The sequence below is a fragment of the Gymnodraco acuticeps genome, unplaced genomic scaffold (assembly GCF_902827175.1).
Source record: "Gymnodraco acuticeps unplaced genomic scaffold, fGymAcu1.1, whole genome shotgun sequence".
In the NCBI taxonomy this organism is placed as follows: domain Eukaryota; kingdom Metazoa; phylum Chordata; class Actinopteri; order Perciformes; family Bathydraconidae; genus Gymnodraco; species Gymnodraco acuticeps.
In genome coordinates, this window is record NW_022989941.1 from 16,673 (window position 1) to 40,918 (window position 24,246).

At 42.5% G+C, this 24,246-nt stretch overlaps 1 protein-coding gene across 3 annotated transcripts in view; it reads right to left on the bottom strand.

The window, feature by feature from the left end:
- LOC117542428 (protein MTSS 1-like) overlaps positions 1-24,246 on the bottom strand; it is a 114,467-nt gene that overhangs the window by 16,659 nt on the left and 73,562 nt on the right. For all 3 annotated transcript variants that reach the window (XR_004568437.1, XR_004568436.1, XM_034210085.1), the window contains exon 4: positions 2,058-2,142. Coding sequence is in view for 1 of the 3 variants with exons in the window: in XM_034210085.1 (XP_034065976.1) it covers positions 2,058-2,142 (85 nt within the window). In the remaining 2 variants the exon portion in view is untranslated. The remainder of the gene's footprint in view (positions 1-2,057; positions 2,143-24,246) is intronic.

A 24,246-nucleotide genomic window follows, 5' to 3' on the forward strand; every position in this document is an offset into this window, starting at 1 on the left:
AGCTTGTCCTGCCAGGAGTTTGTAAATCTGGGCTGAAATGGTGTCAGGGCCATTCTCACACACATGCAGGTGCTCATTGGTTAGCCTCGGTTAGCCTGCCCTGGAACAATATTTAGTTTTAATTTTGATCCTGGTCGACTGATCATATTGGGCTCTGAGACTGCTTATTTTTTGTGACCTCAGTTCTGACTTGAGAGGGAATGTTTGGTCAAACACTTTGTGTTTTGTCTCATAGTGGCGTTTTTGCACTTTTAATGAGCGCCACGGTCTCTGAACAAATGAGACACACTGACTCTGTGCTCCCAGTGGGCAGGATGAACATGAATGAGTCCGTCCACTCAGGGTTAAAAGCTCTGTTCTCACTGTCCACTTTCCTCTTCTTAGAGAGCGCCATGTGTCATTATTTGTCTCTCCCTGTCTGCCGCTAACACGCCTGTTCACTCTCCTCTCCGTCTTCTCTCCCTGTATCACTAATTATTCTCTTCACTCACTGTCCTCTCCGCTTCTATCTGCCGCTTCTCGTCTCTTCTTCTGTTCTCTCCTGTATCGCTCACTCGTCTCTTCTTCTGTGTTTCTCTCCCCTGTATCGCTCACTCGTCTCTTCTTCTGTGTTTCTCTCCCTGTATCGCTAATTATTCTCTTCACTCACTGTCCTCGTCCTCTTCTCTCCCTGTATCGCTCACTCGTCTCTTCTTCTGTGTTTCTCTCCCTGTATCGCTCACTCGTCTCTTTCGCCCCCTGTTGGCAGCGGTTAAAATAGAATCGCCCGTCAAAATTGAAATCCCCTATTAATGTATTGATTATAAGTCCGGGTCCGTATAGGTTGGGGTCTGGGTCCGGACCGCGGTCCGCCTGTTGCTGATCCCTGATTTAGGGTTTCACTTTCAATAATATATGATACTTAGAAGACGCCAAGAGTAAACTAATTGGATAAGTCAGAATAGCACAGTGCCCTTTTTAGTAAATATGAAACTATGACTTCTTCAGAAAGTATCAAGTATTTATAAAAGGAATTTGAAAAGGATTTAAGTAAGGTCAGAGGAAATAGCAGCAATTCATTCACCAAAAAAACAAAACAGTTCCACTTCTGAATACAAACCTACCGCCCTTGTATCCTAAGAAGGCTTAGCTCTAGAATAATTAATGAACCAAGCCTCACTACAAAAAGATGATGATACTTTAAAACCAGGATCAGACAAAACATGCCATATGTATGATGAAACTTTGCTGTTAAAAAATGCAGCAACTAAAGATTATTTTAATATTTATTATTGATGAATGTGCCGAAAATGCCAATCAAAGTTTCAGGAGGCAGCTAACAGGGCCAAAGTGTAAAGAGAAGGGTAAAGGAGCGCTAAGTAATTCTGAGCTAACTCATATCTTTTAGTAATACATACAGTATGTTCGATATATTCACACACTAGGCTTGTGTAGTTATTGAAATGTCCTTTTTAATGGCAGGAATCATTGAAGTAGGTTTTAGGCTACTAAAATAGGAACAGTTTGACGTCAATCCTAATCTTTAGTGGACACCTTTGTTTTTGGAGACTAGACATGAATACTTGTATTTGTTGCATTGTCCTTGTTCTGCTTTTATTTGCCAAGCCTTTCAATAAACCTACAGTGTTGTTAGACATCAGTTCCTGATTACAGCAGCCTTTTTGAGTTTTTCTGTATTTTGAGGCAAAATAATGTAATTCTTCAAATAATTGAGACAACCAATTAAATACATATTGTAATAGATCAGAATACTACATTTCAACTATAATGATGAAGTAAGATAGATTTAGAAATTGCACAGGAAGAGAGTATGATGGTGAATGGAAAGCTAAAGCGGGAGGAAGAGGAGAAGCAGGTTGCCATGGAGGGGGGAGGAGATGCTACACCTGTTCACCACACTCACATTTCTCTGCCAGGATGTCAGCCCTCAGGACTCAAGTGTTAATTATGCAAATGTATTAAATAGAAAGTGTTTCTATCTTTGTATCTCTTTTATTTGAAAGCAGTGTCTCTGTATCACAGCATGATAACAGTACCCAGCCCTCAGATGAACTCACATGGAGAACTGGCGCAGTTTGGTCTCGATGCTGCGGTGCCTCATGCACATCCTGGTGAGGGCGGAGCCAATGTCCCGGGTTCCCCCTGGAAACAAGAGGGAGACAATCTGTCAGACAAATGTGTCAAACTGTGCCTGCTGCCTTCTGGAAGCTCTTTTTTAATGGGTTAAAACGCTTAAAATGAAACTGAGATTGATCAAATTGCACAATTAAAAACATATTTTTGCTTATATTCTGAAGTCTGAAATCCATGAAGCAAGTTCCCTCATTGAGATGAACACGGATAAAGATGTCATACGGGAAACAGCAAGAACAAGTACATATGTAGCCTCGATATGAGTTTTGAGTTCAGGCTCTCTTAGACATGCACATGACTGTAGGCTACTCACAATTTTAATTTTAATTTTGAAAAAAGCAAAAAAAGTTCACTTTTCCCTTAAAGTCACGACTCAATCAGAACACTTGCACCAGAATCACATTAACGTGAAGGCTACAGCAATAAAAGGTAAAAGTTGCCTCCCTAAGAAGTTGTAATAAATGTTTCAGCTAAGTACGCCTTAAAATGATCTGTAAATCTGTTGGACAATACACAAAGTCTTTTGTTGACAGAATAGAAATACACCCAAACGTGCAAACGGAGGGGCCGTTTGCGCGTTCACGCGGAGGGTCCGCCATATTGAGGGCTGTTCCAAAGCAACGAGTGTGGAGGGGGAGTGGGCTATCAAGCCCTCAAACAGCGAGGCTGCAGCGGTGCTGACTTGAGACCGGTCTCTACCTGACCGGAGTCACGCTGTGTGTGTCCGTCAGGAAACACGCTGTTTACAAGTAGTTCCAGCAAACATCCACTGATAAATTGCGATGTTAACAACCTCATGATAACCTCATATGTTTTAACTTAGGATCATACCTGTGTTTAGTCTAGAAAAAGGTAAATGTGTGCATTTTATTATAAAGCTGTGTATATTTACAGACAGTTGCAAAAACTAAGAAGCTTATAAACATTAGGTTTAAAACTAAAAGAGCTTTGAAACACAATGAAAGATGTTTGGAGTTTTATTTGAGTTATTCATTTAAACTTTTTGTCTAAGAGATGCTGATTTGAAACCATTGTTACATACAGTTACGGCATTTCCTGTTTCTGCCGGGGAGGCCGTCCCAAAGCTTGCTGCTGTATTTACTCCCTCCATCTGACAGGAGGGAGCGTCATTGAGCTGCGAGTGTGGCTACAGACGGAGTTCACTCCATCACGGAGGGGTAGGGTCGAGGGAGTGGTTTGGGATTGGGCCTTAATGTTCCTAAAGAGGCCCTATTATGCTTCTATTGTGTTCCCTTTCCTGTAGTGTGTTGTATAGGTTTCTGTGCATGTAAATGGTCTGCAAAGGCTAAAATCCCTGTGTTCCCTCCACACTCCCCCCCCCCCCCCCTGCCTGAAACACCTCCATTGACATCACTATGTAACACTCCATCTCCTATTGGCTAGTGCTCCAACACATTGTACTTCTTAGGCTAAGGTTCGGGACATCTCTAGGCGGTTAACCAATCCTAATAGAGCTGGCCAGCTAACCAATCAGAGCAGACTGGGCTCTGGTTTCAGACAAAGGGTGAAAAGAGGTGCTGCAGCACAGGGAGACAAATAAAGAGCTTTCTGATCATTAAAGCATGGAGACATGTCCCAGTAGAGACACTACATACTGATAAACACCTGAACATGAGCAGAATAGGGCCCCTTTAAATATGACTCCCTCTAAAATTCTATAACAGAGTGGAAAGAGACTTGTATACAAACTTGATAAACATTATCGTAGTCATTAGTTACAGGAGGAAAGAGGGACAACAAATAAGAGGTTTGATAACTTTAAGTAGAGGTTACAAATTAGGAGGTTCGATTTAGTTTCCAGAACAGCAGCCCTGCAGCTACCCGGGACTTCTAAATGTGTCCCTTGCTAAAGGACACTCCAGCAGGGTGGAGGCAGTGTGAGAGCTCCCGGAGGGGCCAGATGGTCTCCCCCAGACAGAGCACTCCCTCCTGGGGGAAAGTTCACCGGACCTCAGCCTGTCATCCTGGACGATCAACAGACCCGGCGCCAGAACAAATCTAAAGGGAGGGCATATGATTTTCATGGGAGGGCACACAAAACCGTCACGTGCTGCGGGCCTGCGGCACAATATATATCAAACAGCAAGGCCAACAGCATTGCGCAAAGATGCACACGTATCGCAAATACATACACAAATAAAGGGCAACATAGAAACCACCTTTGAAACATTGTGTGCGTGGCAGCACAGACACTGGTAAATCACGAGCAAGGCACACTGGTTAAGGATGGCAGCTTCCTCATCGTTGCACTCGGAGAGAAATAGTAGAGACGGAGACGTTGAACTGCTGTTAGCTCTATTATGGCAGTTTGCATGTCGTGAGAGGTGTGTGTTGCTGTGTGGGGAATGCTTTCCATTATTTTGGCCAACTCATTTCCTTATTTATTTCCTCGCGTATCTGTCTCTCTCTCCACAAACGCTCACATGAAATGTGTTCTTTTGATGCGGCAATGCTTAGCAGTCCTTTATCAGTCTGTAATGCGTGTTTCCAGTGGAAAAAACCTTTGACAGTAAAAGCCGCATCAGATGAAGACGTATTTACTTTAAACTGTCTACAGGGGAAACAAAAGGCTGCATCTGCTTTTAACGAATATTCAAGCCGGTCTGTTGTTGTACCATGCAGCGGCAAAAGTGCGCTTCTTTCCTGAAAACAATCTCCCTGATAACGATCCAGTTTCACCTGCTTGGGTTTATTAACCCCAAGATCATCTGGGGCTGTTGGTCTTTGAGCGGTTGCTGGCCCAATAGTACCTGTTGATGTGCTGCAAGGTAGCGTCTGTAGTGGAGGCACCGGCACGGAGGAGGAGGAGGAGGAGGAGGAGGAGGAGGAGGAGGAGGAGGAGGAGGAGGAGGAGGAGGAGGAGGAGGAGGAGGAGGAGGAGGAGGAGGACAGGGTGTGGCAACGCAGGTGGTGATGGTAGGGGCACAAGGAGCTGTGCCTCGGAGGACAGCGTTTGTGGCGGCCGCCTTGATGAGTCAAGGCTTGGGCTCGCTAACTCAGCCCCGGGGTTTGCCGAGGTCAAGCTTGTGACATTAAGGCGTGCTGCTGCAACGGCAGGTGCAGGGTTGCCAGCAGCTGCATCGGCTGCAGTTCTTTCATCGCTATTTCGTTTTAATAAATCCTTAGACCTTTTAAGCCAATTTCTGATGTCCATTGTGTAATTCAAACATAAATGGGACTCTACAGAATGCACAATAAACAATACACAAATCCAGAATAGGCGGCAGAGTGTGACGCTGTGATTGGTCTAAATGTGGACGAATCACAAATCACAACAGACACATGAATTTATTTGAAGTAGCCTGCGTTTTTTTGTTTTAGTTACTATCTGACATCACATACATCGTAGCATAACAGTTCACCGTTTATAATTAAAAAAAATAAAAATATTTTTTTTAAATAATAAAAAACGTGTTTATTGGGGGAGGGCAGGAGGATCAACAACACCTCCAACACACTCCACTCCAACACACGCTAATGTTTGTGTTAGCATACTTCTGAAGACCTTCATAACTGCATGCAAGGTTCATACAATCATACATCCTTATATTGTGTACCTTTCTTTAACAGTATTTGACGATAGACTTTTTGGATAAAAGTAGATTTTTATGTTTCCGTTTTTCCATGCAAAATTGTCAGAGAATGCTATTTTCAATCACTCAAATATTATATTATTCCCTATTTTATATTAAAGTAAATATCTTTGGATTTTGGACTGACAAAAAAAGACATCGATAGATTTATCCTTGGACTTTGAGAAACTTGAATGTACATTTTTCACTAATGTCTTACACTTTGACCAAACGATTAATACATGAATCTAGAAAAAAATCTGCAGATTAATAGGTTAAGGGAATAATCTTTAGCCACAACCCTATCGGATAGTATTTTAATTTGTATACCAGTGTTTCATATGAATAAATGTATACATACTGAATTACTCTTTAGGGCATGTATGAAGTGTCCCCATAAGTATAGTATACATGTGAGTGTGTGTCTGGGTGGGGTGGTGAGCACTGCATTGCACCACTGACACCTCTTCCTCTGCTCTTCCCTCTCTCCACATGTCCTCTCCCTCTCCTGCACATCCTCCTCTCACACTTTCCCCTTTTTCCCTCCTCTCTCTTCAGCCTCCCAATAACCTCAAACATATGCAGCAACTAAGGGCAACCCTTCCTCAGCACAAGAAGACCATCAGTAAAGAGAGATACAATAACACTGTAAATGTGGCCAGGATGGTTTGTTTATTGTTGATGAAGATAGACAAGCTGCTGAGAATGTTTAAATCTTAATCTGACGGACATTGAAGAATAAAGACGTACAGAAAGTCTCTTGAACACTGTCTGGAAACATTTCAGGCATAAATGCTCAAGTCAGACATCAAAATCTGTTTGATTGCTGTCTCCAAGGAGATTATGGTTTCTTTTCGGTTTGTTTATCTCTTTACATCTTGATTACGGAAAACTAGTAATGTGATTTTCATTGGTGGAAGGGTGTAGCATGGGCTAAGTAAGAAGCCATCGTGGGCCGGATCCAAAAATATGTTTTCACTCTCTTTAGCTTTGCAGAAAAGGTCTTTTGGCAGATATGTGCTGTGCTATTGCCCTTGTAGTTTTTCTAGGCATCGATGTAGCAATATATGATGTCCTTGTTAGACGTAATATATATATACAGTGGGGCAAAAAAGTATTTAGTCAGCCACCAATTGTGTAAGTTCTCCCACTTAAAAAGATGAGAGGCCTGTAATTTTCATCCTAGGTACACTTCAACTATGAGAGACAGAATGGGGGGAAAGAATCCAGGAAATCACATTGTAGGATTTTTAATGAATTAATTGGTAAATTCCTCGGTAAAATAAGTATTTGGTCACCTACAAACAAACAAGATTTCTGGCTCTCACAGACCTGTAACTTCTTCTTTAAGAGCCTCCTCTGTCCTCCACTCGTTAACTGTATTAATGGCACCTGCTTGAACTCGTTATCAGTATAAAAGACACCTGTCCACAACCTCAAACAGTCACACTCCAAACTCCACTATGGCCAAGACCAAAGAGCTGTCAAAGGACACCAGAAACTAAATTGTAGACCTGCACCAGGCTGGGAAGACTGAATCTGCAATAGGTAAGCAGCTTGGTGTGAAGAAATCAACTGTGGGAGCAATTATTAGAAAATGGAAGACATACAAGACCACTGATAATCTCCCTCGATCTGGGGCTCCACGCAAGATCTCACCCCGTGGGGTCAAAATGATCACAAGAACGGTGAGCAAAAATCCCAGAACCACACGGGGGGACCTAGTCAATGACCTGCAGAGAGCTGGGACCAAAGTAACAAAGGCTACCATCAGTAACACACTACGCCGCCAGGGACTCAAATCCTGCAGTGCTGCTTAAGCCAGTACATGTCCAGGCCCGTCTGAAGGCCCGTCTGAAGTTTGCTAGAGAGCATTTAGATGATCCAGAAGAGGATTGGGAGAATGTCATATGGTCAGATGAAACCAAAATAGAACTTTTTTGGTAAAAACTCAACTAGACGTGTTTGGAGGAGAAAGAATGCTGAGTTGCATCCAAAGAACACCATACCTACTGTGAAACATGGGGGTGGAAACATCATGCTTTGGGGCTGTTTTTCTGCAAAGGGACCAGGACGACTGATCCGTGTAAAGGAAAGAATGAATGGAGCCATGTATCGTGAGATTTTGAGTGACAACCTCCTTCCATCACCAAGGGCATTGAAGATGAAACGTGGCTGGGTCTTTGAGCATGACAATGATCCCAAACACACCGCCCGGGCAACAAAGGAGTGGCTTCGTAAGAAGCATTTCAAGGTCCTGGAGTGGCCTAGCCAGTCTCCAGATCTCAACCCCATAGAAAATCTTTGGAGGGAGTTGAAAGACTGTGTTGCCCAGCGACAGCCCCAAAACATCACTGCTCAAGAGATCTGCAAGGAGGAATGGGCCAAAATACCAGCAACAGTGTGTGAAAACCTTATGAAGACTGTTGGGGCAGACACAGTAGTGGTGGCTTAAAGCCCACTTCTGCTCCGCGCTGTCCGTTTAGATGAGCCTGGTCAGATTGATAAAAGAGGGAGTTTAAAACACCGGCATAAAAGTTATAACAATTGTAGAGGCTAAGCCAACGCTTTAAGCCTCTGAGGATCCGCTTGGTGGGTGTAATTGACGCACACCTTGTTTGCTGCCGAATAAAAGTCAGAATGAATGTTTCCAGTTTGAAATAGTCCATTTATTTCCCTTTTTTACTGGTTTCTTTGTTTCATTCACCACACGATATTTATGGTTTACACAATACCTTTTGCTTTGTTTTTAATCCCGTGTTTGTGTGCGTGTTCTCCGTGTGTGCTCCTTGTGAGTGTGTTCTCCGTGTGTGCTCTTCGTGTGTGCAGTGTTGCCAACTCCATAGTAAGGAAAGTAGCTATTGGCTGTCCGAAAAGTCGCCAGAAGTCGCTAAATGACGTCATCGCCTAATTTGCATATCATGTAATGGCGGCTGTAGGAGAGAGCATGGTAGAGGGGAGTACAAAAAACGTTCCCAACCCTTCAAGGATCAAAACTTGAAACCACCGGAGTTAAATCCAGACGACAGTAGATCAGAAATGTCTCTATTCTGCAAGGTAAAATTACTTTGTTGCTTCCCCGTCTTAAGCAGAACATAACTTTATTATAGTGTGAAAGTGAGTGAAGAAACATTTAAATCCCGCTCAAAACCAGGACGGCTTGGCAGTTGGCGCATGCGCAATTCATTTGCAGTCTCGACGCGGGGGAGTGTGGTTGCTGCAAGCAACAATTGCAGCCTTTTCTGCTGCTGCTATAATTTGTGCAGATGAAGTTGTACTTGACTTTGTACTGCTGTCACTTTTGTTTGAAGATTTACCAACATTAGAAACACTGTCATCAGGATTGATTTCATCATTATCACCAGTACCTTCAGTTTCACAAACCCACACCTTGATTTGGACAATAAATACTTTGGACAATAAATACTTTGTTGCTTCCCCGTCTTAAGCAGAACATAACTTTATTATAGTGTGAAAGTGAGTGAAGAAACATTTAAATCCCGCTCAAAACCAGGACGGCTTGGCAGTTGGCGCATGCGCAATTCATTTGCAGTCTCGACGCGGGGGAGTGTGGTTGTCTCCTCTCTGCTCTGACTGCAGCAGCAGCTCTGCTGCGGCCAGGCAACTGTCAGTCTGAGCGCCTGTGAGTACTATGGGAGGGAGGCGGGGCTCACGGCAGCACCCGCGGCTCGTTAACTGCAGAACAATGTGAGTCTCCAAACACCAGAAAAGTCGCTAATAACACCATTATAAATCGCTAGATTAGTCGTTAGTCGCTTTTGACACAAATAAGTCGCCGGAGGGTTTGGAAATCCGCCAAATTTAACGAGAAAATCGCCAAGTTGGCAACACTGCGTGTGTGGTCAAAAACTGTATGGGCCTTCCGGCGGAACCTCTCCCCAACACACATAGGTTCCTACCTTTATACCCACAGTTAATTGGCTCCTACAACAATAATCTGATTTTAATGGTAAAAAACACCAATACAAGTTTACAGAGTACTCTGGACTCCCAGTTCTACTGCTGTGCGATACAGGTATCGGGACCAGCCAGTCAGAAACAGGGGGCATTTTGCATGACTACACAATATATGGATATATTTTGGGGTGGAGAGCCACTTCTTATCTTCCACCGGACCCAACTCCTTTAATTTCCCAGGGAAGGTTTCACACAAACTATTCTTTCCTAAACAATCAAACATTGTACACAGATATATTGGTATCAAACATTGTACACAGATATATTGGTGCTTGGGATTATTGGCCCCAGAAAGAACCTTGAAAAAGAACTTGTGTGTGTGTGTTAGTGAGGGGAAGTGTATGTGTGTGTGTGCGTGCTGATAAGCGGAGGCATATGTGTGTGTGTTGCTGATATCTGGGTCAAGGAGTTTATGTGTGTGTGCTGGAGACAGGGGGTGTATGTGTGTGTGTTGGCGATATCTGCCTTATGAAGTAGGTAAGAAGGTTTATATATATATATAGGATTACTTCAAAACAGTCCCAAATAATACATGTTCACTTCAATACAGTTAAATATAATACCTGTTTACTTTAATACAGTTTAGAACAATATCTGTGTGCTTTAAGACTTACAGAAAACCTCTGTCATTGCCAACAAAGGGTATATAACAAAGTATTGAGATGAACTTTTATGATTTTTATGATGGGTGGACCTGGTTTACCGCTTGTGTTCACCATCAATTTAGGTCATTATCGATGGGGGACACATAAAACATTTTTGGACAGTTTTTGTTATTGTTCTAGTAAAGTTGCAGACCTGCAGATTTATGGCGCGTTTCCACTGCAGGCCTCGCTCGGTTTGGTTAGGCCTTATTAGGCCCGGCTCACTTTAATGCTGCGCTTCCATTACAGTTTACGAACTGGGGTAGTTACTATAGTAACGCAGTGTAGGCGGAGCCGTGACGTCATCTTCAATGAGCGCCCCAACAAACAACACAGCCGTTAGCTCTTAGCACTCAGAGCTCACAGCTCTTCATATCTATTCAGAAACTAGACAAAAGTTAAACAAGTACAAACCACAGACTGTCTGTGTCATGGCGAATACAGTCGCTGGTTTATTTATGTCTGTTTAGGCCGTTGTTGTGAGTGTGGACGGTCGGAGCATATATGTGACCCGCTCTATCGAAATCAGTCGGAAGTCGCAACGGCTCATTTCAAAATAAACGTGGATTTGCGTAAAAAACTATTTTTTCGGAGTTCGGGTGTTTTGTTTGATTTTAAATAAACAAAGTCTTGGCTTTCAGAATATGAAACTTTTATTTCCAAAATCACACGATAAATAAATGTTTGAAGCAGTGGCGGCCGGCCCATAGGGGCGCTAGGGGCGCCGCCCCACCTCTTCCCACATTAAAAAAAAAAATATTTAAAAAAAAAATATTTTTATTTTTAATGAACAAGGTAAATATCATACAATTGGTATCAGTAAAATGTATAATCTACAATAAAATCTCGTTTAAAATTGTGTTACGATGTCTAAAGTTACTGATAAGCAGTGTTGGGACTAACGCGTTACAAGTAACGCCGTTATTTTTGGCAGTAACTAGTACTCTAACGCATTACTTTTTAAATTCAGTAACTCAGTTACCGTTACTACATGGTGCGTTACTCCGTTACTGCGTTAGTTTTTTTATATAGTCAACAGCCAGGCGAACAGAGATGAGAACTGTACTTAAGTACAGTACTTGAGTAAATGTACTTAGATACTTCCTGTGTCACATGCGGAGACGGGCTGTGGGCGTGTTTGTGTTGTTTACTAACAAGACTATCATGGCGGCGGCGGAACTCAAGTCTCGTTTCTCCACCTGGAGATATTCTCACTATTTCACTTTGGTCAAGCACAAAGAAAAGAACGTTTTAGTTAAATGTAAGTTGTGTCTTGGCGGGTCAAAGATCATATCTACTGCCCAAACCAGTAATTCAAATCTCTTAAAACATCTGCAAAAACAACATTCTGGGACGAAGCTAGTAGCTAAGACCACAGAGACTCAGCCGACGCCACTCCACCTCCACCTAAGCAACAGCGGCTGGATTTTAACCAAAGGACTGTTATCCAGGGAAAAGTCGATACAGCCATTGCACGGTATGTTGTAGAACACATGCAGGCTATTGCTACAGTGGAGTTACCCGCTTTCAGGGAGCTAGTTAGCATGATACCATGTCCGGGCGGCACACGGCATATGGGACGGAACACTTTTTCCAACTACCTGGAGAAAGAATATACAAAAATGGAAAGCCAGCTAATATCGATGCAATCCAGATTGCATATAATGCATGTCAAGTTGATCAACAGATTGTATTATTCTCCAATGCAATAACGGTACTGAAATGAAGGCTATAAGGGCATTAATGGGAGCCCTTTTTTCAAGTAACGAAAACGTTACTTTTCACAGTAACTCATTACTTTGGGGTGTAAGTAACTAGTAAAGTAACTGAGTTACTTTTGACATGAAGTAACTAGTAATGGTAACTAGTTACTGGTTTTCAGTAACTAGCACAACACTGCTGATAAGTCACATGTTTGCTGCCTGGCCTTGCCCATGGCATTAGTTTATCATTACCGGGCGCCGTGCAAGGAGCCCCCGAGCCAAACAGCAGCAACCAGCACGTTGCAAAAGTCTCAATAGTAAACTGTGCCGCCGAAACATAATTTCAGCCAATCAGCGCCGTCAAATATTTTGGTCACGAGGGCGCTCACGTTGGCGCCCACGTTGCTTACGTGACGTGAGTTGTTTTTTAGACTCGTGAGTGACCAAGGTGACGCAGTATTTAGAATGGTGTGCAGGTGGAGTCGCCGGACCTCAGTCCGCACCCAATTCCGTGCAAGAGCTACTCTCCAATCCTTTCCAAAGGAGAAGTTTGGGAGATAAATTGATACTTAAAGACCTTGGACCGGACCAACCCGATTTGTATATATCACAGCAAGCTCGTGAAAAAGACAAAACGTATCAACGAGGCTAGCTGGATGCAAACGATGCAAACAGGTAAATGCTATCTTTTGTTTCCCATGCTTGCTCTTCAAACAGCCGGGGACAGATATACGATCTGTTCAGAAACTAGACAAAAGTTAAACAAGTACAAACCACAGACTGCCTGTGTCATGGAGAATACAGTCGCTGGTTTATTTATGTCTGTATAGGCCATTGTTGTGAGTGTGGACGGTCGGAACATATATAACGTTAGCTTAGCCAAGCTCCATTCAGAAAACAAGCATTCTAAAAGGTTTTTCGCCTGCCGTCTGTCTGCAGACTTGTCAAAGCATTAATTCATGGTTTTTACTAACCGGTATCAGTATGTTGTTACGTCGGCATAATTTAGAAACGTGTATTACAATTTAATCACGGTAAAATATGTTAATTTTGTTGTAGTTGTAGCTCCCGAGCCAGCGCGTCTTGTTTGAATGATGCGAGTAAACACAGCTGGCAGCCGCGGTGAAACTCGAGCGACTAGAGCGATGCGATAGGAGCGTTTAGAGCGAAGCGAATATTCGCATCGCGTCCGGTCTGAACGCAGCATTAAAGCGAGCTCCGCGCTGCACTGGAAACGCGCCATTACATCACCAGAAGTCCTAATTTAAGGGGTCATTTCTCCCCAAACATTTATTTTTACTCACTATATCAAAAGCCCCACCAAAAATATTTTCCACCAGCCGCCACTGGTTTGAAGCTTGTAAAGGAAAGATGACAGGCAACTCTCATTCGCAATCTGCTCTTCCGCAGCGCCGCCCCCCCTCCCTCCGGCTGACATTACGAATGTACGCGTATAGTAATCATAGATAACACGGCAGGGTCCGTTACAGTTTGTTTTCATCTGATTTCAATTAAACAAAGTCTTGGCTTTCAGAATATTAAACTTGTTTCGGCAAATTCAGAAGATAAATACAACTTTGAAGCTTTTAACGGCATAATTACAAGCGGAGAACGGAGTAACTTAACGTCACAGCAGGTATAACAACAGCCGGTGTTTCTCCTGAGGGTTTTCCCCGGGAAACAAACACAATACACACAAACGCAAACACACACACGTATACACACACACACTCGCGAGCTTCCCCAGACCAGTAATCCAAACGAAAATATCTTCCCTCTGTAGTATTTTGATAATTTGCTAATAATCAATCAGATCGATGGATTCCAGAGAAGAGAAAACTTTGAAGGCCTTTTTCTCAAAATGATTACTCTGTAATAGTCATTATATAATGTGACATATTTTGCTTAATATTTGGAATACAAAAACAATCCTGATAACATTAGAAAGCTAGGAATATCCTCTTTCCAGTAGTGTATACAACTCAAAATGTGTCGGGTCAATGCGACTGATTTCGATGGAGCAGGTCACATATAACTTTAGCTTAGCCAAGCTCCATTTAGAAAACACGCATTTTAAAAAGGGTTTTTCGCCTGCCGTCTGTCTGCAGACTTGTCAAAGCATTAATTCATGGTTTTTACTAACCGGTATCAGTATGCTGTTACTTCGGCATCATTTTGAAACGTGTATTACAATTAAATCACGGTCAAATATGTTCATCTTGTTGTAGTTGTAGCCCCCTTGCAGCGATTCTCTCTCTAGTTTAGCATACTCAGCCCGACTCAGCCTGGTTGTTCCTGGCCCTAGAACCAAGATTTAGTCGGGCCAGAAAAAAGGTGAAAAAGTAGCCCCGGGCCAAAACTAGGCCAAGTGGAAACGCAACCAAAAACGGGCCCCGCACGGCTCGGCACGCTTAAAGAGAGCTACCCGCTGTAGTGGAAACGCGCCATTAGACTCCGTTTACACGGAAACGAAACGGAGAACGAACCAAATTCATTCGTAAGTTCCGTTACAGCCTCGTGTGAACGAACGGGCTATACGAAAGAGAAAAGTAGCAGATACAACACGAACCGTCTCCATGTAAACAGGGTCTTAAAGGTCAGTGGTATCAATCCAAGCAGAAACAGCATGTCCTCTTATACTGAAATCAGTTATGTTATAGGTCCATATTGTTGTTATTGGTTCTCAGTTAGTTACATTTGTGCTGCAGTACACGAAACACGAAAAGCTGGTTCGCAATCGGCCAATGGCTCCGAACCTGCCCTGCCTTAAAACCTTAAACCTGCATTAATTTGAATGGCCAGTAGAGGGTGATCCAATGGTTGCAGAAAGAAGTCTGTATAGATCTATGAGAAAATGATTGTACTTTTCATCCTATTTAACACCTCAGTGAGTTTTGGGTCTTGCTAGTTTATGGTCTTCTTCAATACAGCATGATGTTCGTTACGTAAGTTATGATCCCATTTAGATGATAAAGCAGGGTATGCTTTAGGGAAAGGCTGTGATTGACATGTCACTAACAGGATGATATATGGCAGGGGTACTCAAATACAAATCTTAAAGGTCCAAAATAAATGTTTCAATAAGACAAAGGTCCGTTTATTACGGTCATTCAAACTTTTAAACAATTGCAACAAGATTCTTAACACGAGGTTGCAAAAACAAAAATAATCTGTATGCAGCAGTTTTCATTGTTATTGTGTCTGTGCTTGACCCCTCAGAGTCGCAATGTAAGAGCTGCACAGTTATGAATAAAGGCAGCTGCACCCTCTTTCATTCAGCATTCCCATTATTGCTTTATAAATGTATTCCCCCTTGTGTGTCCACTGAGGTTCGTCAGGCCCAACACATCTTCAACAAACTCCCCCTTTGCCTCATAACAACTCACAAACACCAGCAACTGAGCATTGTCAGTGGTGTCAGTGGACTCACCCACAGCTAAGGAAATGCACTGTGCATTTTTTATTCCATCACAAAGCTGATGAATCAAATCACCAGCCAGTATTTATGTTCTTCTGGTTGCTGTGGAATCTGAAAGGGGGATTTTCTTGATTTGACCTGTTATTTCCTCTTTTTGTTTGCCTTCAACATGGTCTCCATCACTTCAGTCATGCATTCTTTTATACTGCAGTTATTATCCAGTGGAAAGTCCTTACCTACTGGCCTAGTTCAATCAAAGTGGTTACTTTTTTTTGTCTGGGCAGTGTAGTTTTACACACCGTCTTATTTGACTTTCTCAGGACTTAAAACAGTTTTTTGGGGGCAGACCCCCTCAAAGAAAAAAATATATTTACACACATAAGGTCATCATCTTAATAGTTGTGTATGCTCATCCGTGAGCAGAGCATCAAGTTGACATGTCTATTACAGCTGAATGCGGCGATTACCATGTTGTTCAGCAAAACGCCTCACAAACGTATTAAGATCAAAGCTTTAGTGCGTTTTGATTCAATGCTGAGTACAGCCAAACTGACAGTCTCTTCTCTGTCATTGTAGACCGCAAATACCTCATTCCTTCAGTGCTTGGGTCCGAATGCTTCTCGTTTTGCGCCGTCCCGTTCAAATGAAATCGCCGCCAATCATATGTCCACGCTCTCGCCAGGACCGGGGGAGGGGTTACATGACGTGCATCTTGTGCTGCATTCACTTGCACTCGGACATTAGAGACTTTCTCTCATAAATGTCCGATGATCCATAACTTTTCTTTCAAAACAAAGCTGCCAACTGGGGTGGCAGCTGGGGTGGCAAGGCCTATTTTTAGGGTGTCAGTTGCCACCCCGGTAGGTGAAACTAGGCTACTAGCTACAGTACAGATGGAACTAGATGAGCTGTTAGCTCTCGCTCTGAATTTTTTTTTTTTTTTAAATTCTTGCTCTGACTTAGACAGGTTGAAAGAGACACACACATTTTTCCCACACGCATTCCGCGAAGACCCGCCCTACTGTGCCTCTGATTCGCAGATTGTTTGGGGGGAAAAAACGCTGACTGGATGCTGAATGTGATTGGACCAAAGCGTTGACACACACAGATGGAACACAGTGGAACAGTCAGACATGCAGAGCGCTGTTTGCAGTGGACATAGCGGAGAATTTTGACTCGTTGCGAATGCGTTGTGGCGATGTCTCACATATAATACAGAGAGATAATACATATGAAAAGTATAATTTGCTCAGAGTCCGGAGACAGTGGTGGTTCGGTCCGGATCTGGACCGGAGTCCGTAGTTTGAGGATGCCTGATATATGGTGTGGGTGTTATCTGTCATATTAGAACTATTACCTTTTGAATTGCAGTTTCTGTTCATGAAAGTAAACTGCAACATTTTAGTCTCTTCAAAAAGTGTTGTTCAGCATTCCATTGTTCTTAGCTCCACCCTCTTGTGTCACTTCCGTTTCCAAAAACACAAGATGGTGGCGGAAACCGCAAAGCTTCTGGCTTCAGAACTGTAGTCCACAAACCAATGGTGACATCACTGTGACTACGTCATCTTCCAATATAAAGTCTATGCTCCACGTCCTCTGCATCATGGTGGCTTCATCGTTTGTAGAATCCACAAGACATGTTAAAGTGTTCCTTTAGGGTTTCACAAGAACATTTGGGGCTGATATGGAGGGACCTTTCTCACCACTGATGTCTCTTGCTCCAAACACACTCCTTTCCTCTACTCCTCCTTCACGCCATCCATCTCCACCATCCTCACTTCACTCTTTTCACACATCATCCTCCTCTTCTCTCTTTTCCTTCCCTTAACACTGCTGACCCTTCTCTCTCAGTTGCTCATCTTTTCCCTCCATCTTCCTCCTCTCTTCTCACTTTAGGAGGTGTTACATCCCATCTTCTCCCTCCTCCTCTCTGCTGTGCTCCTTTGAGAAATAAGATGTTGTTTTTCTGCATCAGTCAAGGCTGATTTCACAAACGGCAGACGATCACCTGCAGAGCTCCATTGCGCTTTTAAAGGCTAATATTATTCACAATTGCTATGTTTTTGTTGCTAGTGCCAAGAAACGCTACCTGGAGAACATGTTTCAACAAAAATACATCACATGGTTTCTTACCTTTGTATCACATTTGTCCAACAAAGCCTACCGTGACATCATTGTAAATCATCAATGCAGAACATCAACAAAAGACTAAAGACTGACACATTGTTGAACAAATTAGCACATTACGCCCCGGTGCTGCATGGGCAGCTGGAAGCCCGGTTTCTCGACTTTACATGACCCTTTGTGACTGACATTTTTTTGCCTCCAGGAAGTATAAACACATGGTTAACAATGTGAGATGAAGCAGACAAATTGACTTTGTTAGGTTTAGTAAAACATCATGGTTTGGCTAAAATAAGGATGTTTATTTTCCGTTTTATTCTGCCTTTTGGTTTCACACCAACCAACAGCAGTCTCCCAGGTCACTGTGTGCTCAGACTGTATTCGGTTCCTTCCTATATTAACATATAGCTGTACTGCTGTGGCCTCATAAGACACACATTAGCCATTATTACAGTATTGGCCATTCCCAGTTTCAAAGGTGCAGTCCTGCCTGCAGCAACATCACGGCAAAAGTAGGTGTGGTCAGTAGCAAGATGCACGGAAAGCTAAAATGAACACTAGATATATGTGCAATGGTGTATTTCTGCAACTTAAACATAGGCCGTAGGCAGAATATGAAAAGCAATTTGAGACTATAAATGAGAATGTTTGGGTAGGAGCCAAAAGGATTTGAGATGTTTTTCAGATATGGATATCTAGACAATTTAAAATGACTTTATTGTAATAGCATTGTTAGGATAGACTTGGATAAACAGACTGTGATGTGTTTTGGCATCAAGACTTCTTCAGGCAATCAAATCTTATTTTGTATCATTATATGTATCATGTACTATTATTATGTTTAGATTCTAAAGAGCCTGGATTTTCAAATGACTTCAACAGAAAGGATATTTAAAGATGGTAGTAACCTAACAATGGTCCTTTCTGTCTGTGGTGACTTTGTGTCGGGACCCAGCCTCAGGCGTAGAAACCAGAGCTTTAAAATGAGGAACAAAGGGAAGATGATCATTTCAACCAAAAGTGCTGAGTAATGGGATCTGATTTAACATGATGGTATTCCTCCCTGTGCCAACTCGCTGCCTGGACAAGTCTTCACTGACACATGAAGCTGCAGTTTCCAGTCAGAATCACAAAATAGGGCCCAAGCAGATAAGAGTGTCCTTAACTGCAGCATATTAAAGTCATGATTGATTTAAATCATGTTTATTTGAGTGAAAAGAGCAAATGCAACAGACAAAAACAGTTCTCTTTTGTTCTGATGAGATGACATGTATATGCAGGTATTTACAGTTTTTCTCGATTGCTAACACACTAAAATTCTACATAAAGCACAATTATTTTAACTGACACTCAAAGAGCAAAACATCGGATCAAATCTCCAAAACTCTAAACACGTTTTCAGCTTTTCACACAATTTGCAAATCAACATGGCACTTTGTGCAAACCACTGCACACGTCTCTCCACGTAAGACACAGGAATCTGACATAAAGTCACGTGTTAGCGGGTTTAAAACACTGATATTCAAAATGCCTCACACATGGACCAATGATCAAGAAACACGTTCCACCTGACCAAACACCTGATAGCATCATTGTTGGCTCATCAATCAAGATGTTAGCACTATGAAAAGACCACAGGTGAGAACTTTCTTACAGCAACAATGGAAGCCAACATGGAAGCAAGAGCAAGAGGAAGAGGAAGAGCTGAGAGTGAGAGGAGGAATAATGAGAGGTAGAGGTAGAGCTGGAGGGAGAGGACGTGGACAAAGAAGAATACTCTCTAATGTAATGAAATGTTATCAACCATGGTTTGACGATGAGAGAGGCTGGACGGAGGGCTCAGCCTAATCTAAGCCGATTTACTGTCGCCTCTGTAATCCGGACACTTAAGAGGCTTCTCAATACTCAAATTTCCCCTCCTCGACTCCTCGGTCCTCCGGTAGTGACCCGGAAATGAATTTCAGCGCGCCATTTTGAAGGACATCTCATTTCTCTAAATGCACACCGAGGACCGAGGATCGAGCGTCGAGGAGGCTCTCTGGAGGAGCTATAACCGAGGATACACTGATGGTTCCTCCACGGCTCCTCCACGGATGCATTTCCGGGAACGGTGGAGGCGTGACGCACGGCCGGACTTATCTCAGCCAATGACAGCTATGCATGCATCCCCTGGATATTATTTTAGAAACTGCTTTCATCGCTTCGCGATGTTTCCAGAGAGAACAGCTGTGAGGTCCATGCAAAAAGCAGAGCAGTGTGTATAATATATATCACTCAGTATAACAGGCCTACTCTCTTTATTTGCTGTAGTTTAGTAGATATCTACAAACAAAGAGTCGATATTTTTCTAAGACCATTTAGTGCTTCACATAATAAGATACACAACGGCAAATGCTTTAGGAGCTGTAGGTGTGCGTGGTACAGTGTGTAGGTGTGTGTGTGGTACAGTGTGTAGGTGTGTGTGTGGTACAGTGTGTAGGTGTGTGTGGTACAGTGTGTAGGTGTGTGTGGTACAGTGTGTAGGTGTGTGTGGTACAGTGTGTAGGTGTGTGTGTGGTACAGTGTGTAGGTGTGTGTTGTACAGTGTGTAGGTGTGTGTTGTACAGTGCGTAAATGCGGCGGACAGACGGGTCTCAGTTGGTTTGGTGTCCTCTGCTTACTTTTAATAGGCCTACTTGTAAATACAACTTTTGGCCCATAATTTAAATTCCCCATTTCAGCGACCAGAGAGGGGGGGGGATATATCCAGTCTCTGATTGTGTTACGTTATTATGAGAGTGCTCTCATACTTTAAATTGTATATATTTATATAAATATATTTGTGTATGTGTGTCCGCATCTGTAGCCTGTTATTGTCTCATTATACCGCACTCTCAATGAATTCAAAGTAAATATGTGGGGGAACAATGTTCAGCTGATCTAACAGAGATACAGCGCTATGACAAAACACTCGACAGCTGATGTAGCTGTTGCCAGTAATAATGAACGGACGTCTCTTTAAAATGACCGCTCAGAGGAGAGGAGTTCTCATGTATTTAAACGCCTGCTGCTTCCCCTCCTCTCTCCTCGGTTCCCCTCCTCGGTCCTCCGCTCGCATCTCCTGTGGGCGGGGTCTAAATCTCGAGGAGGGGAACCGAGGAGGGGAGTCGAGGAGGGGAAATTTGAGTATTGAGAAGCCTCTTAGACTTGAAACAGGTTAGTTAGTTTCAGCTCTGCATAACTCATGATATATCAGTGCTTATATCTGTTGTGTGAAAGGTATTGACTTCATTACTGTCATTGAATTGTTGGCATGTTGCAGACTATAACTGTACAAAAATCCTGCACAATGTACTGTGGTAAACTCACTGTGATGCAACACAGACACTGACCAGCCACTATATCTTTGTTGTCTATCTGAAGGACTGAGAAACAAAGAGGTGGAAGGCTAAGGGTTTTCAATGAGGCAGGAAGCAGCAGTTACAAACTGGGTTTGGGCAAACAATGCCATCACACTTAGAGAGATCCGAAGCATAGTAGCTATGTGCTGAGATGCATGTTGCTCAATGTTATCTTTGAATAAAATGTGATTTGTTTCAACAACTCATTTGTATTTCTTCATTTACTGTATTTCTGTAAACTCAGCAATCTTTCTCTGCAGAACCCTCTATGTACAGAGCACAGCTCATAACAGATGGAAGTGCTTTAGAGTATGCTCAGCAGTGTGTAGCTGGGTGGTCAAATCATCTAGTATTATGAATGAAGTGTGTTATATTTGGTGCTAAAGTTTGCATTCGGTAAGTGTTTATGTAGTTTTGAGGGCAGTTCTTCACTTAGCAGGAGAAATGAGGAGTTTTCACTTTGGGTGTGTGGTTTTGTGAATTGTGTTTAGTGTTCTGAGAAACTGAGCAATTTAAAAAAAAAACGTGTGTTAGCAACCGAGAAAAACTGTAATTATGAAGTGCGCATGCCTTGCCTTGGTTCGTATGGACGTTTTAAATCAACATTATCTTCAATTATAGCACCTCCATTCAACCGGAACGGAAGACTAAACAAAACATTTGATCACAAAACAATGTAAAAGCTGAACTCAACACTTCTCTGGCTGCATTTCCTCCTCACATCTGTGTGAATTAGGCGAAGCTGGTCTGGTTACCAAACTAAAGTAACAAACAAGCTAACTGCCATGCCGCGGAACACGTCAGGGCTAGTTCTCTCGGCAAGCTAGCATGTTCAATTAAAAGTACAAGTTCATGCAATTGAATCAATTCCTGTACAATCAAGTAGCTTCCAAATGAATGCATTCATAAATGCTAATGTTTCTGGGCCATTACTTTGACCTGCACAGGCAAATAACACTTTTGATTTAAATCACCCTATTTAATAACCTTTTGCATCGCTTTTTAATAAAGCAGCTTCAATGCGTTTTAAAGAAATCAACCAAAGGAAAACTATGTGTGAAACGAAGAATGACTATAAAGTAAAACAATCAAATGGGTCAAAACATGAAGATGGACCAAATGAATGAAAAATTATATTGATCAAAATACTGAAATAGAGAGATAACACTTTTTGTTTAAAGAAAACTGACTAGCTGTGTATTAATAAACACTAAATATTGTGATAAGTTTCCAACAAACAGCATAGTTATTGTTCAAGCTAATAAATCAGTCCAGACAGTTAAAAAGTGTTGTACAATTACTTAAACTAATAAATGTCTGGCACAATTTATGTTCTTTCTGTCATGCAATCATTAATCTCCCCATCCTGGTGTCAGCAGAGTTCTGTTCCTGCAGGGTCAGTTGGTCAATTATATCCTGCTCAATTCAGCTGATTGACTGAGTGTGTGTGTGTGTGTGTGCGTGTATATATGTGTGTGTGTGTGCATGCGTGTGTGTGACCCACTTCAGGGGACAGAGCAGTGTCTCCGTCCCCTGCAGCTGCAGACTGAAGGCCTGAGGCTCCACAGTAGCTCATCTGCATGCAGCACTGACCGGTTCAAACCCTGACAGGAAGTCCTAATCAGCACCATGCAGAACCGTGTCTGAATGCACTCGTGATTTGTATATCTCTGCGTAAAAACTTTTCTAGTGATGTCTGTTGTGTCTCTATGTTCATTTGACTTTTGGTAACACAGACATTTTCCCTTAAGCTAATTTGTTCTAAATCACATCAACAATTCTTTGTCTAAAATGTGTGAGTGCTTATATGTTTGCATTGACTTGTATAGAATTGCAGTGCCTTGTGATTTACTTGGAGCTCAGTCTCAAAGGAGTAAGAATTATACAATATGCTATATAGCATTAGCAAGGACGTATTAATATAGACAGACTTTGAAGGTAGATTCTCAAAGGTGTCCCTTGATAAGGAATGGGAATTATTTAATTGGCTTTTGAAATATTGCAGAAAATAAGATCTTTGGCAAACATAGATACTTACACCTTTTGTTCCACATATTAAAACCACTTTTATAATAGTTGGGAGAAGAATGCAATCCCCAAAAGTAAACATGTAACGTTAGGCTACTCTAAGAGCTTGTGTTAACTGCTGACATTCCAGGCATATATAGAGGTCTGGTCACATGACTTCAGTCTCACTCCACTCCTTCAGATTCATTTCTTACTTTTCAAACTTTGACATCCACTGTCCTTAAGGATAACATTTATCAGATTTACGTGAGAGTCTAAGTATTGAAGAATGTCCTTAATTCTCAGCATACTATTCTGCTGCTGCATCACTAGATTAAAGGTTGAACTACAGTTCAGAAAAGTTGTAACAAGCTTTGAGCAGGGCAGCAAATATGATCCAGACAGAGACTGAATGTAACCTTAATTTAAAGGCCGCACAGAGTATCCTGACCGATTTTTCACTCACTGTGGACTGGATCTACAGATATCGACAGTGTAACCAGGGGAGGGTGTTGAACTTTACAGAGAACACTCGTGACCTGGAATCTAAAGCGTCACCCTCCATAGAACCCACCGAGACATGAACTCAGCCGTCACATCCCCACAGGAGCTGCTCCAATCAAACACCGCTGGAACTGGGCTGAGAAACCGGAGCAGCTGAAGACACACACTCACACACACACTGTGGCCCAGCAGGGCAGGCAGTGAATCACTGTCCTGTAGTATCAGACTAGATTTCTTGCCATGTTGCTGCAGGAATGTTACGACTGGAGAGCTATTTTTGAGAACTGGAGCATGAGGAAAGGGAGGACGAAGCTGAAGGAGGAGCAGAGGACGGAGGAAGGGATGGAAACAGGCAGAAGAAGACAAGAGGCCAGACGATGAAGAAAACAGGGAAACATTAGTCAAAAACTTTATTTTGTCTACATTTTACATTACATGTCACTTGTCAGACGCTTTTATCCAAAGCGACTTACATACTCAATACTGTGGGCAATCCCCACAGGAGCAATTTGGGGTGAAGTGTCTCAGGGACACAACGACATGCTGACTGCAGGGGGTTCGAACCTGTGCTGCCCTGATCTGAACACCAACGCACTAGTCCACTGCGCCATACGCCTCCTACATTCTTGCTGTTACAGAGGTCACTGCATGTATTGTCACTCAAACCGTGAGGGGGGGGATTTGGTCCTGTCATGTGTAATATTGCGCAATTTAAGCCTTATTAACCCTTCTCTTGCGTTAGGTCATACCCCCCTTCCCATG